Source organism: Mercenaria mercenaria, chromosome 17 (genome assembly GCF_021730395.1).
Source record: "Mercenaria mercenaria strain notata chromosome 17, MADL_Memer_1, whole genome shotgun sequence".
Taxonomy (NCBI): domain Eukaryota; kingdom Metazoa; phylum Mollusca; class Bivalvia; order Venerida; family Veneridae; genus Mercenaria; species Mercenaria mercenaria.
The window spans coordinates 2,884,850-2,899,239 of NC_069377.1; the positions used below are offsets into that span (position 1 = coordinate 2,884,850).

The 14,390-nt window shown below is 35.8% G+C and overlaps 1 protein-coding gene across 4 annotated transcripts; it reads left to right on the forward strand.

Moving 5' to 3' along the window:
• Positions 1 to 12: 12 nt before the first annotated feature.
• LOC123536519 (probable methyltransferase-like protein 15 homolog) lies at positions 13 to 11,938 on the forward strand. 4 transcript variants are annotated; one of them, XM_053528780.1, is made up of 6 exons: positions 13 to 92; positions 6,037 to 6,476; positions 7,479 to 7,612; positions 8,216 to 8,410; positions 10,607 to 10,801; positions 11,173 to 11,938. In XM_053528780.1, exons 1-6 carry the CDS (start codon positions 29 to 31, stop codon positions 11,588 to 11,590), a joined length of 1,446 nt encoding a protein of 481 aa, XP_053384755.1. In that variant the 5' UTR covers positions 13 to 28; the 3' UTR covers positions 11,591 to 11,938. The 4 variants fall into 4 exon arrangements, with proteins under 4 accessions (XP_053384755.1, XP_053384757.1, XP_053384756.1 ...); XM_053528782.1 differs by having other exon boundaries at positions 69 to 303; positions 11,173 to 11,937; XM_053528781.1 differs by lacking the exon at positions 13 to 92 and adding an exon at positions 3,688 to 3,784.
• Positions 11,939 to 14,390: the final 2,452 nt, after the last annotated feature.

Here is a 14,390-nt window from a genome sequence, read left to right on the forward strand (position 1 = left end):
ACAATAAACTCGCTTCCGCCACCGCCAGATGTCGCTGTCAACCGGTGCAGATGTAAACAAAAGCACGACACTGACAAGCGACAACTTTAATTGTATTCTTTTATTCAATATTCCACGCATTAAAATGATCTGCAGTACTTAACTAAAGATAAAGAGTCGAAAACTGATCAAGATTAATTTATCAGTCCGTTTACAAATTATGATGCTCTGCAAACTATGTCAATTGATAATTTGATTATCGAGTTTGTGAAGTAGCCGGTGCACTTCTAAAAACTTGCCCTTACATTTAATCCATTGTCACAGGTATGGATGCAACTAAGAATGATTAGGGGTGACTATTGAGGCCAATTTTGACTATTGCAATACTATTGATATTGCTTAAAAACTATTGCGATACTATTCTATTGCAGGTTACTATTGCAATACTATTGCAATAGTTATCGGCCATCATATTTTATACAGTAAACAGCGTTCGACACTAACGGTGTTCCGGGATCCCGAGGACACCAAAAATCCGCAAGGGATCCTAAAGTTCACAATTTCGGTGTTCCGTCGGGACTCTTGATTTCCAGATAAAATATGATTCTAAAAAAATGAAATTCCCCAGTCTTGTTCGCTCAAACATCGGTCTTTTGCTTCAGTTGACCCAAGGTCCCGGGTTTTGACCCTGCGAAAATCGAGAAAAACTCGTATTTTACCCGCATAAATTACGGCACGCGCGTCGGCTTGACTCGCGGAAATTTACTTAGATGCGTTCAAAGTTCGATAGTTCTGCCCCCTGTCAATCAAAATCCCAGTGAATTTCAATATTGTTCGCCGGCACAAGCGGAAATATGGCAGTAGGCGGAGCGTCGTATGTTAATTAGCTACCGACAGATGTCAGTCACGCCACGCGCCAAATGACACGTGCTTATCTCGCGGTTTGTATTTAGTACAATATGCCTTGTCATTATCAAAGATGTTTATTGATCAATGTTTACAAGTTAATTGATAAACAATGCAGCCTTAGATTATCGTGTTTGTACCATTATTTTGTGTGCTCGATACGATTACATGAGCCGGTCGGCCGTCACGGTCTATAACAAATTTATTATCATTGCCGAGGCTTTGTTTGGGCAAAACAAATTAAATAAGCAGAAATTATACGTGGTATGATGAGAAAATAAAGTTAAAACAGTTATCTTTTCAAGAACTTTAACTGTTACTTTAGTTTTTCGTTACTCGTTTTCTAGACCGACATTTTCGAACATTTTTATCATTTCTTACAAGATTTTTCTAGTACAAACTAAAATAAAAAGCCAATAAAACGTCTGCATTTACGAAAAATATGATCACTGTTGCCAAAGCAGCTCTTATTTAGAAGAATTTGCTGATAATAAAAGCATGCAAACACTAAACCCCACCCACTTTTAGGCAATGTGCAAAATAAAACAAGTAAAATATGAAATGTTTAAGAAAATCTGTTATGACCAATGTACTAGTTTTAGATAAAGTCTGTTGGAGTTGCATTAATAAGGCCTAAAAAGTCTTTGTATCTGGTAACATGCTCAAAAAATTAGGGTAGGTAGGTCGGAACATTTTTTTTTTTTTTTTTTTTTTTGATTTTTTTTTTATTTAAGAGAGACTTTTCGGAATTTTTTTTATGTCAAAAAAATGATTACAAATAAGGGGGTTATAAGGGGGAATGAACTAGGCGGCATACATTTAGACAAACTTTACAACAAATCGCAGAGGAGTGCGATGGTAGTGAAGATGAGGGGGAAGAAGACTTGGACAGAAATGACATTATTCTTTTACAGCAAAAGTCATACAAGCTATTGTTGTCATTGATGTAAAATGGAAATAAAGTGGAAATAAAATACATGTAATACTGTAAACAGTTGTGTTTGTTAGATTTTAGTTTTTTCATGTTCTAACCACATTTTGTTATCAGGGACTCCTAATTTTCAGCAGGGATTCCTAAATTTCCCAGCAGGTATTCCTTCGGGATACCTGGCAAAAAAGTTAGTGTCGAACGCTGGTAAAGCTACCAACTGGCATTGTTACACAGTGTAACAGATGGCAACTGTTTATAATTGCTGTTAACACACATTGAGATGTTTGTATAACTGAAACGGACAGAAATAATTCTAACATTAAATATTTCTTGCCCTTCTTGGCTTTGGAACAATAAGTAAAACAATAAACCTATTCAAGGTATACTCAAACGAATCAGCCATTTTGTTGCGAATGTCAACATGTTTAATAACCCAAAGCATCGAAAAAGACGAAAATTAACGGATCGGATTAAGGTGTACCAGCACTAAATGAAGGGCCCTACCGAACAGTTTGCTGTATAATACAAGTAGCCTTCTTTCTCCATGTCCATAGTACATTTTCTCATCTAAAATTAACAGGTTATTTAAACATATTTAATCAAAGTTTCTAAGAAACTAAATTTATTAATTATCTCACAGACTTCTCAGTCCTTTATGGTAGTTTAATTCCGTGAGGGTAATTATTGTAATGGAGACGTAAACATTTTCCGAGGCGCAAATGAAAGCTGGCTCTGTTTCTTGGTTTATAAATTATAAATTTTTTCTGTATTTACTAAAATTTCAAAACTATCAAAACTATCGATTGTTGAAGGAACTATCGGCGACTGTTATTGGATCGTGACTTTTCTATCGATGCATGCTATCGGGACACTTAGTATCGCAATGCATCGATAGTTCGATGTATCGTTACACCCCTAAGAATGATATGTTTCGACCCTAAGAAATTTCAAATCCAAATGAAAATTTGGCACCAACTCACTGGACTGTTATATATGATATGTTTTGAAATTTCATTCTTGAAATAAATTTTTATGTTGCAGACAGTCGTAAACTGTACGCCAACTTGCCTGTTTTCAAACCCTAAACTTATTCTCTGTTTATTTCACTTGTAGGCCGTGAATGATACCCTCACTAACAGTTGTGGGTACTTGGTATATAAGGTATCTGCTACAGATCCAAAATTTAAAATGCATGAAAAATGAATATTTCAATTCATTTCCAGGCGTGTGGAATTCCTATGTCTGACTTGGGACTTTTTGACAGCGGACAAGTGAGTTTTCACATTCCATTTGTCCGCAGACAAGCACACATTTTCTGGTTTGAAATGAAAAAAGGAAAGAATAATTTAGAAACGCTGAACAGTTCTTCAAGTTTATGAAGTTTATAAAAGAATTTGACGTACGGAACGGACGTTTCACCCGCCGATCTCGCATGATTTTTTTACATGATAACTCAGCGAATAGAAGCCAGAAATGTAAACAATTATCACAAAGTTTTAGACAAATTTGTTGTTACAGTTTCGCCAACAAAAATGGAAGTCAACAGTCCAGGCCTTTTTTTCATCAATTTGGGAATGCCACCGACACCGGTGGAATTGGGAAAATGCTCTCGGAAATTGTCTTAATTGGGACGATTTGCAAATTACATAAATGTGTTTTTGTGTGAAATATTAATGAATTGTATTTCAGTAATTGTTCAACAGTATTATAATTTACCTAAATATACATACAAGTCAGCAAAACTATCTTAAAACAGCAAAAATCCTAAAAGGTATAATCATTTGGGAATTTTAAATTCAACTTTGGGAAAAAAACATACTTTTTTGCATTGGGATTACCTCCTTTTACAGGAGGTAGATTTATAGCGGAAAAAAGCCCTGCAGTCAAAGCACAAAGAGCTCGCTAGTATGAATAAGAAAGTTTCATGCTTTTCTCACATGGCTAATGGCATGATGGGCAGCCTTTTAGGTATTTATGTCTGTTAAATGTTCGACGCCCTCACAGACGAACACAAGCTAAAGTGTCGAAAGCTTATTTTTTGAAACAGCTACAGTATTACACTTTATTATGTTTGCTTTTGTTACTACTTGTAGATTATTGTCCAGAATATAGAATTGTTTGCATGCTAAAATGTTGAAAATCCGGGCAAGTAAGTTTTGACTGCGGACAAGTAGATTTTTAAGTCTCATTTGTCCGTGGACAAGTGAAAAATATTGGGATTCAGGCCGATTTCCACACCCCTGATTTCAAGAGGATCAACGTGCAAAAATGGTGTCTTTCTTTATCACTTTTGCCTAACATATTATATCTACTGTATATAGTTTCTGTTTTATGTGAATAAATATATTTCATGGAGAAAATTACTGACTGTCTACTCTACGAAGTCTGATATACAAGTATTTTGTGACATAATCAAGAATATATTTGTCCTGTAACAGGCCCGGTACAAACCTTTATCTTTTAGACTTTAACTGTGTAAATGACCTGCACGGATGACATACATATTTTGTATTGCACCAGCTAATGTTCTATTATTTGACATCAAGTAAATGTCGTTTGCTGATACGAGGCATTTGATGGGAACGCGCACCGCTAATAACCAATTATTATCACTTATATGTCATCTTGTGCATGGATGGTCAATTGCACTTAATGGAAAGTTACTAAGTTTTTTTTTGTAATGAGTTGCTTAGATACTATTACTACGACCAATGAAACAATTGTTAGATCTTTTTACGTGGTAAAATGTGCATAAAATGTGTAAACGATGACTGTTCGGGAGGGTTCTTTCTCTCCCTGCACAAGCGTCTAGTTCCCTCAATTGCTAATATATAGGATTTATACATTGTTAATATGTACATTGTAAATTAGTTGGGATAAGACACAGGTTGAATATTAAATGTGATTTCTACTTTTGAATTGTTGATTCACTTCAAGGTCTGATCTTTATTCCTTGAGTAGGATTCGAACCCCATACTTGTATTTCTTTCACCAACTGATCTTGTTCCCTAAACCCCGGCTTATTAAAAAGGAAGGTGGTGCCCATTACAGTACAATTGAATTTAAACCTGGTATTTAGCTTAAGTTATATGAATTCCGTAAAATTTGACCAAAGAAATGTGAACAAGGTGACTGAAAAACGTTTGATATTTCTATGCAGTTTTATGGATTTTTACCATTTTGAAACAATTTTAATAAAAATCTATAAACTGTGAGTGTGATGTCATTTCGCATTTGTTTCAACAAGTGTTTTGATACCTGGTCTAATTAAAGTACCACTAAAAGATAATTGTTTTCAGACTTAAAAGTTTAGTAGCTTTACAATCTGACTAACATGACTTAAGTACATCTCCTATTAGGCTACACTTAGGATCTGAAGACGTGCTATTGATAGCCTCGTTCTGATAACCCTTCCGCTAGCCAATCAGAAGGGTTACTTACAACATTTTGTAAGAATAAAAAAATCTATATTTAGCCTGGGTTTTTCATATTTACAATTCTTATGACGTAAAATAACAGATAGCCGGTTAGCTCAGTCGGTAGGGCATATGCTCTGTAAGCTAGGGGTGCCGGGTTCGATCCCCAGACTGACTGCACATTTTTCTTACTCTTTGACATTCGAACAAGTCGTCTGATTGGCTCAAATAAAAATCGATTTGCGAAAATAAAAATAGCAATATTGGAAATCCAAAATATACAGAAGACAAATGTGAATGGGTCATTCTCAGAGATCAAGTACTTTAGTCAGATTGAGTAGCTTTATAGGCTCTAACATCATTCTAACAATAACTGTATGCATTTTAGTAGGTGGTTTGAAAATAGGTTATTGAATCTGATGTCATGTTGGAAGTACATGTGTTTGAAATTTGCTACTAATTTCTAAATATATGCTACTTTATTTATAAATTCAACGGTGTTAAAACTGTCAATTCAAAATCTTAGTGAATACAAAATTCATATTCAGATATTGAACAGCAAGTACTTTTAAATCATTTTCTGTCCTGTTTATGCAGGAATTGTTATTGCTTATGCTGCGGCATGTAATATTTACTAAATATGGAAATTTAACTGCTGTGTGAAAATTTTTATAATCAGTGCTGCCCTAGGCCATGAGGCTTTGAAATAAAAAGGGTATCAAATCCAAATTGAAAAAATTATAGGGATGTTTTGAAAAATCAGGCATACATATCCTGTAAATTTTATCTTGTTTTACATTTCAGTGAAAGATACAGCTCATCCAGTTTGCCGTTCATCTTCAAAGTTACTAATGGCTTGTCAAAGTTACAAGTGGCTGCTAACTAGGTTGTTACATGGTCGTCATGCAAACATTACTAAAAGATTGGCTTGGAGGACATTTACTTCCAGACATTCGGGTTGCCATGGTGATTTAAGTCGAAACTTTCTTACCAGAACTTCCGTTCACAGGAAGTGTTCAGTTTGTTGGAATTATCACAATAGTGCATCAGGAGACTCAGTTAATGCAGATAATGTTTTTGTAGAGACCAATAGTGACAGTGAAATCCCTCGTGTGGACACTTCTAAGAAAACTTTAGGAACGAAAAGTCGTAGACCAGACAAGAAGTCTGTACAAAATACAGATCTACATATACCAGTCCTAAAAGAGGAAGTTCTTTCTTATCTTGGTGGAAAAGTTAGTCAGGTTAGTATAATTCGATATTTTCAGAGGTTTGCAATTTTTTGATTTTAGTACAATTTGTGATGTGTCACATGTAGCATTAGACCAAATGTATGAGTTTATTGTAAAATGTGATGACTGATAGATATTGCACACAAGACATTATAAATATCAGTGGTTTTTGGTAGAATTGTTCAAATACGGACAATGTCAAACGAGGCAAAGTACAGCAATTTGCAGAATTTTTTTTTTTCAAGTGATTTAATAGTTGCTTTTGAGTCTTAGACCCAGCTTTATGAAGTGTCTTTTTTCCCACATTTGAGACAATAATCCCATTGGTCTCTATTAAAAATTGTCAAAAACTTGATTATTCTTGCAAAAGGTACAGCAAAATTGATAACAGAGGTCAGCAAAATGTAATTTTGTTGTAAAAAAATGGGTGTATATCCAATATCATTAAAATGCAATATTAAATTGGAAATCCCCCAATATTGATCAAAACTCTGCTAAAATTTCCAAAGTAAAGCTGGGTATGGGCCATCTCCTCATAATACTAAAAGAAAAACCTGTCTGAAAGCCCTGATTTTTTTAAACAAAGCAGCTTCAGCTGAGCACTGATTCTGAAGATTATCTGACTATAATCATACTGTCTTAGTTTATTTTAACCTATCATTTATTGGTAAGGGGATGAACAAGAAACATGACTTGTTCTAGGTTTCAGGCAGTCAAGAGGTAGGAAGTATGAGGAAAAACTGCCAAGAACAACATGGACTGCTCAAGCCATCAGTGCTTGCGGAGGTGGTGTTTTAACCTTGACATTGCTAAATTTCTAAAATGGACTGGTCCATCATTCAGTTTCGGCAATACCGTTTATTATTTGAAGGGTGTTCACTGAAAACTTACTGACTGAATAGCGAACAGTACAGACCATGTGCAGGCTGATCTTGGTCTGCACTTGTTGCAAAGGCAGAACACTTGCCGAATGCAGGCTAAAGCCTGAAGTATTTGATCACAAATATATTTCAGAGATTGGTAGATATGACATTTGGAGCAGGTGGTCATACAAAGGCACTTCTAGACAGTGCACCAGACTGTCACGTGTTTGCCCTAGACAGAGACCCTCTAGCATACAAAATTGCTTGTGAACTCGCTGAACAAAGGTAACCGTTTTTACAATTTAAATGGGGTAAATTGCTGTGAATTTTTAAAATGATCATCTTTGTATATAAATGAACCACATTGAATTCAGATATGATTTACAGAATTCATTAAAACATGTACCTTCATGTAAAAAAAAACAACAACAAAAAAACTATAGAAGCAAGTTTAATCCCTACTGTTCACAGCATCAGGATAAACTAAGGAAATAATGTAACAAAAATAAATCAGTGTATATGTCTCCCATTTGTGTATGCAAGACCAAGGGCTTCTTCTAGCCTTAAGGATATACATGTATGGGTAAATGATGTTAAACCCATGACATCTGGTATAACAAACATGCAGAACTACCTTTAGAACTGTTTAACAGATGTAATTGTAATAAATTTTGAATGAAGAAAGACAATTTACGAAGCCATTTATCCCACTTCTGTTTCATGTTGGTTAAGTGGAGAACTACCTGCAAAAATTTAAAAGCAGCGAGTTTGTAATCAGGTAGAAAGAAGAAAAAAAGTACATTATAGTACTATTTGTTTCAAAAGAATCCCTTGATTCTGAATGCAGAGTTAGAAAAGTAAGGAAACATCAAAATGTTTACATTGTAGACCAGGACAGATTACTCCTTTATTGGGTCGTTTCTCAGAGTTACCTACCTTGCTTGCAGCAAGAGATGTACCAGCCGGCTCCATAGATGGCATGTTGTTTGATCTTGGCTCCTCCTCAATGCAGTTTGACCAATCAGAGAGAGGCTTCAGTCTCAGTATGGATGGTCCGTTAGACATGAGGATGGATTCAAACAGGTATTTTTTAAAAAAAGTATAATTTTGGTTTGTCTGTCTCTTACAAGATTTAGTCAATTTGACACAGTTTGCACTCCATTATGGTATGAAAGAAGAGAAGCCAGTTTCCCTTTTAATGCTGAGCTCCAAGCAAGGGAGCTACTTGTACCATTTTCCATGTCTTTGGTATGTTGCGGCCAAGGATCGAACCCATAACCTCCCATACTCTAACGGAACCCTCTACCACTAGACTGCTCTTCCTTTTCTTTATTTATCCTTCAATTAGAGTTACAAATAATCTTCTTGAGCAATCAACTATATGTATTGCAAGTGACGACTGTAAATAAGCTCACATACAAACACATGGTTATCCTCAAATTGCCATTGAACTCCAAGCAATGGTTCAAACCTGATTTCCCCCAACCAGTGTTACCTGGCAATACTTCTTTTACCCTTATCATGCTGGACACGATTGATTCTGCCTTGCCACCAGTGTAGATCATGATCAGCCTGCACATCCATGCAGTCTGATCACGATCTACACTGTTCACCATTCAGTCAGTATCTGTTTGGTAGACACCCCTTTTAACAATTAATGGTTCGGTCCAAATTGAAAGATGGTCAAGTTCATTAAAGATATTTAGCAGGGTAAGGGTTAAATTGAAAATAAATCAAAACGTGTTAGAATATGTTTTTAGCTCACCTGAGCCAAAGGCTCATGGTGAGCTATTGTGACCGCTCAATGTCCGGCGTCCGTCGTGCGTCGTCCGTTGTCCGTCCGTCAACATTTCCTAAAAAAATCTTCTTCTTGAAAACCACTGGGCAGAATTACACCAAACCTCACAGGAATGATCCTTGGGTGGTCCCCTTTCAAAATTGTTCAAAGAATTGAATTCCATGCAGAACTCTGGTTGCCATGGCAACCGAAAGGAAAAACTTTAAAAAACCACAGGGCCTAGGGCTTTGATATCTGGTGTGTAGCATCATCTAGTGGTCCTCTACCAAAATTGTTCAAATTATCCCCCTAGAGTCAAATATGGCCACGCCCCGGGGGTCACATGGTTTATATAGACTTATATAGGAAAAACTTTGAAAATCTTCTTGTACAAAACCACATGGCCTAGGGCTTTGATATTTGGTATGTAGCATCATCTAGTGGTCCTCAACCAAGATTGTTCAAATTATTCCCCTAGGGTCAAATATGGCCCCACCCCGGGGGTCACATGGTTTATATAGAGTTATATAGGGAAAACTTTGAAAATCTTCTTGTACAAAACCACATGGCCTAGGGCTTTGATATTTGGTGTGTAGCATCATCTAGTGGTCCTCTACCAAGATTGTTCAAATTTTCCCCTTAGGGTCAAATATGGCCCCGCCCCGGGGGTCACATGGTTTATATAGATTTATATAGGGAAAACTTTGAAAATCTTCTTGTACAAAACCACATGGCCTAGGGCTTTGATATTTGGTATGTAGCATCATCTAGTGGTCCTCTACCAAGATTGTTCAAATTATCCCCCTAGGGTCAAATATGGCCCCGCCCCAGGGGTCGCAAGTTTTACATAGACTTATATAGGTAAAAAAGTTTAAAAATCTTCTTATCTGAAACCACAACTCTTAGACCTTTGATATTTGGTTTGTAGCATTGTCTTATGGTCCTCAACCAAATTTGTTCAAATTGTACCCCTGGGGTGAAAAGAGGCCCTGCCCTGGGGTCCCAAGTTTTATATAGACTTATATAGGAAAAAGCTTTAAAAATCTTCTTGTCTGAAACCATACGACCTAGGCTTTTGATATTTGGTATGATGCATTGTCTAGTAGTCCTGTACCAAAATTGTTCAAATTATGCCCCTGGGGTTAAAAGAGGCCCTGGGGTCACTTAGTTATTATGTGAGTTATATAGGAAAAATACTTAAAAAATCATCTGATTCTATTTCCAAGACTATTTAATTATAATTACCTGATGACCCCAAGTAATATGGTGTCACTTGATTGTGACCTTGACCTACTGACCTACTTTCTTGTTTTTTAAGATACAGCCTTGAAATATTGATGACTTACACAGTTTTGCACACAAATCGTAAAACTGAATTTCATTGACCATGAATGTGACCTACTGACTTTCTTAATATTTTATCATCACTTTGACATTTGAAACATGTAGCTCATATTACTCAGGTGAGCGATTCAGGGTCATCATGACCCTCTTGCTTACAGGTTGCGAGAGCAACCAACAGCAGCAGATGTAGTGAACTCTCTGGATGAGGTTGATCTTGCAAAGATATTTAAGAAGTATGGTGAGGAGAGAAGAGCAAAGCGGATAGCGCATGCTATAGCGGAGGCTAGGTCAGCATTTGGTAGAATCACGAGGACACGAGAACTGGCTAAAATTGTGGAGAGTGTTTGTGTGGGGTAGGTTTTGAGTAAAGTGATTGTGTGGGGTAGGTTTTGTCATTAGGGGAAGGGGAGTTGGATGGTTGGATTTCAACTTGGAATACTGGTAATTTTTCCTGAAATGAATATGGATATTAGCTCGCCATGAAAAAAGTCTTGCTAGAATCATTGGTCTAATTTCATATTACATGTTAGTAACAGTATATACTTCAGTGTGGCCAAGAGGTTTATCATTTCTATATGCTAAAAAACTCATTCAGACTTTCTGAGATTTTTTAATGTTCATGTACATGTAGCTCTGCCATGGTTTAGTTATGTTTTGTATACAGGGCTTTGAACTGAACCGAACAGTTATTACGATGTTATAACATGGATATTTTTTATTTCAGAGTATATGGACATGACAGTCTCGGAAGATATAGTCATCCTGCCACAAAGATATTCCAAGCTCTTCGTATTTTTGTAAACAATGAAATGAACGAACTTAACAGTGGTTTAGAAGTAGCTCACAAGTTTCTGAAACCCAGAGGAATATGTGTAGCAATATCGTTCCACTCTCTCGAGGACAGAATCGTAAAACGACATTTCAACACGATTGATATGGACGAGAAGGGAAATTTGTCGTTAGTTCAAAAACATAGAATGATGAGTAGAATGGCAGACACAAAGGATCAGTTAGATTCGATGGTCGTCAGGAAATGGCAACGATTGAATAAAAAAGTGACGATGTCGTCAGAAGAAGAGGTAGAAGTGAATCCACGCAGCCGATCAGCAAAATTAAGGGCAGCAGAGAAACTCCAGGTCTAACAAGATATCGTGAGTTAAAGGGAAAACTGTTGTAACTCAAATTAAATAAGGATGGAGTGATGATAGTTTTCCGTTCAGCCAAAGATGTCATATTGTTATTATTTACATGGTGCAATGGCTTTCTATTGTTTTAACGGTGACATATACAAACCTTTATTTTTCAAAATCTGTGCTGCACTGTATAATAGGGCTATTATGAAAATACCTTGATCTATGATGTGACATTTGGCTCAGGTGGATTTTGCCAGACCAAGATTTCCTGAGGTGTACAAGCCCAAAGTGTAATTGTCTGGTAAACTCTGCAAGAGATTAATTCAGCACAATGTTGGGCGGTTAAAACCGCCCCCGGTTTTAACCAGCGGTTTTAACCGGTTAAAACCGCCCCGGTCAATACTCCCTGAAGTGGTCAATACCGGTCAATACTGGTCGATTGGTCAATACTGGTTATTTAGTCAATACTGACTGTTAAGATATTTTGCAGAGTTTATGAACAATTTAAATAATGACTGTTAAGAGCATTTGGGACTTGATGAAGGTGTTTGCATGCATTATATTTAGTTTAATTAAACAACTAAATCAATACTCCCAAACTAGTTAAAGTGGTTGATTTGTCAGTACTGGTTGATACTGGTCATTAAACTGCTAATTTAACTGAACTTTATTTGTAGAAAGTATTTCATAAACTGTAGCAGTTAAGTGTTTGATTCACAAGTGTTAAGTCTAATTATTTTTACTGGAAAATTGCTGTGAACAACTGGACCCTTTCATGGAAATGGTTTAATTGTGTTTTGATAGCAATTGTCACATTGCCTAATTGACACCCTGTCTTACAATATACAAAAGATTATATATATTGCTGGCCTGTCTATCTAGTCACTAATTAGCTGTCATGATCAATAATCCCACTGTATAAATGGATGCTTGAACATGGTAACTTTATCTAAAAAAAATAAGTTATGCAATCAAAATATTTAAATGACCAGTATTGACCACTATATGTGTTGATCAAGGATACTGTGTAGAACTAAAATTTGAATTGACCAGTACTGTCCATTTCAATGAGTGTATTTTATAGTAATTTTTTTTTTAATTAATTCAAAATAAAGGCTACTATAAGAAGATAAATTGAATATGATAACTGATAAATTGAAGATAGTATTGAATAAACTAGTATTGACCACTGACCAGTCTAAGTATATTGTCCAGAACTGAGCCTGACCAGGATACACTGCCAAGGACCAAAACTGAATCGACCAGCATTGACCACTATACTTTTTAATAAACAAAATTCTGTATTATTCAAATTGCTTTAATATTTTTACATTACTCTTACAGTCTGTTCTAATCTGTTAATGTGCATTATGTAAAAGTGTTGAATAAACCAGTATTGACCACCCAAGAGTGACCAAAGTATTGAATCGACCAGTATTGACCGGTATTGACCAGTATTGACCGGTTTTAACCAGTATTGACCGCCGGCCCGGTCAATACTCATATTGACCGGCTTTTTGCCAACATTGATTCAGCAGCCCACTGGCAGAACAAGCTACAGTTGTAATGATTCTGTTGTTGTATAACACTGTGTACTGAGAAATATTTTACAATAAAAGCGCCAGAATGTTGCAGATTTGAAAATTTAGTATGTCTTTGAAAAGAAAGTAATATAATTTTCATTTACACAGTTTGAAATCCTTTGCTTCATTTGTATCTGAGATTTTTTGATAGAAAAAATAATAAAATGTTTTACATACGCAAGAAAAAAACGTTGTTATCAGCAGTTTACAATGTTTTGTTAGAAGTGAAGTGACAGAGAATCTATAAGGCTCACATTTCGGTTTTTTAGCTCCCCTGAACCATAGGCTTAGGTTGAGCTTAAGTATAGATGGATGGCCTGTCATCCTCTGTCATCAATTTAACTTAAACATCTTCTCTGACACTACTGGCCTCTCTAAATTTGGTTGATTAGGGGGCGCTTGGCCCCTTTTAGGGACCATTAGAGTTAAAAATAGAAATGCCTTTAAATGACTTCTTCTCATGAGCCACATGATGAATTTTCATCAAACTTGATTTGTAGCATCATTATAAGGTCGTCACGGTCCTGTAACAACTTCTTAATTGAAGACACTTTACCCCTTTAAAGGGCCATTTGACTTACAATAGAAAAAAACTTTAAAACATTTAAACAATTTCTTCTGATGGTTATGCATTTTTGGTGCGTGACAGCAAAATGTAGAAAAAAACCTTTAAAAAAACACTTTTGTTTAAATGAACAGCTGAAAGGATTTTCACTAAACCTAGTTAGAAGCAAAGTCAAATGGTTAAGGTTTTCTTCAGGTTTCTTCATTTGGGCCTCTTGTTGAAATCATAATAGCAAAATTTCTGTAGGGCATGAATTTCCATGGTCATTTAAAACAAATACAGTGAAATTAAAAATTCAGCTTTTCAATGTCTAATTCAGAGTTACTGACTTGTCATTCATTTGGATGTTGGTCTTACATGACAATGCACATCATCAGATATTCAGAAAAATTGGACAGCACATAAAACCTAAAAAGGAATGGAAAAGTGTCATTTTGTATGCAGGGAAAGGTGCAACGTATCTGTATAATTCCTTGTTATGCTTGAAGAACAGTAACTGTTGCACTTATTCTTTTTGATGCATTACCACTAATTTCTGAATGCTGAAATTGCACAAAATTTGACCTCAAAACAAAATGGGAGATAACTTTGGTAAGACAATTTTCCCCAAAGTTATCTCCCCTGTGTTGATAATAAATCTCTTGTAAAGCTTAAAATGCTT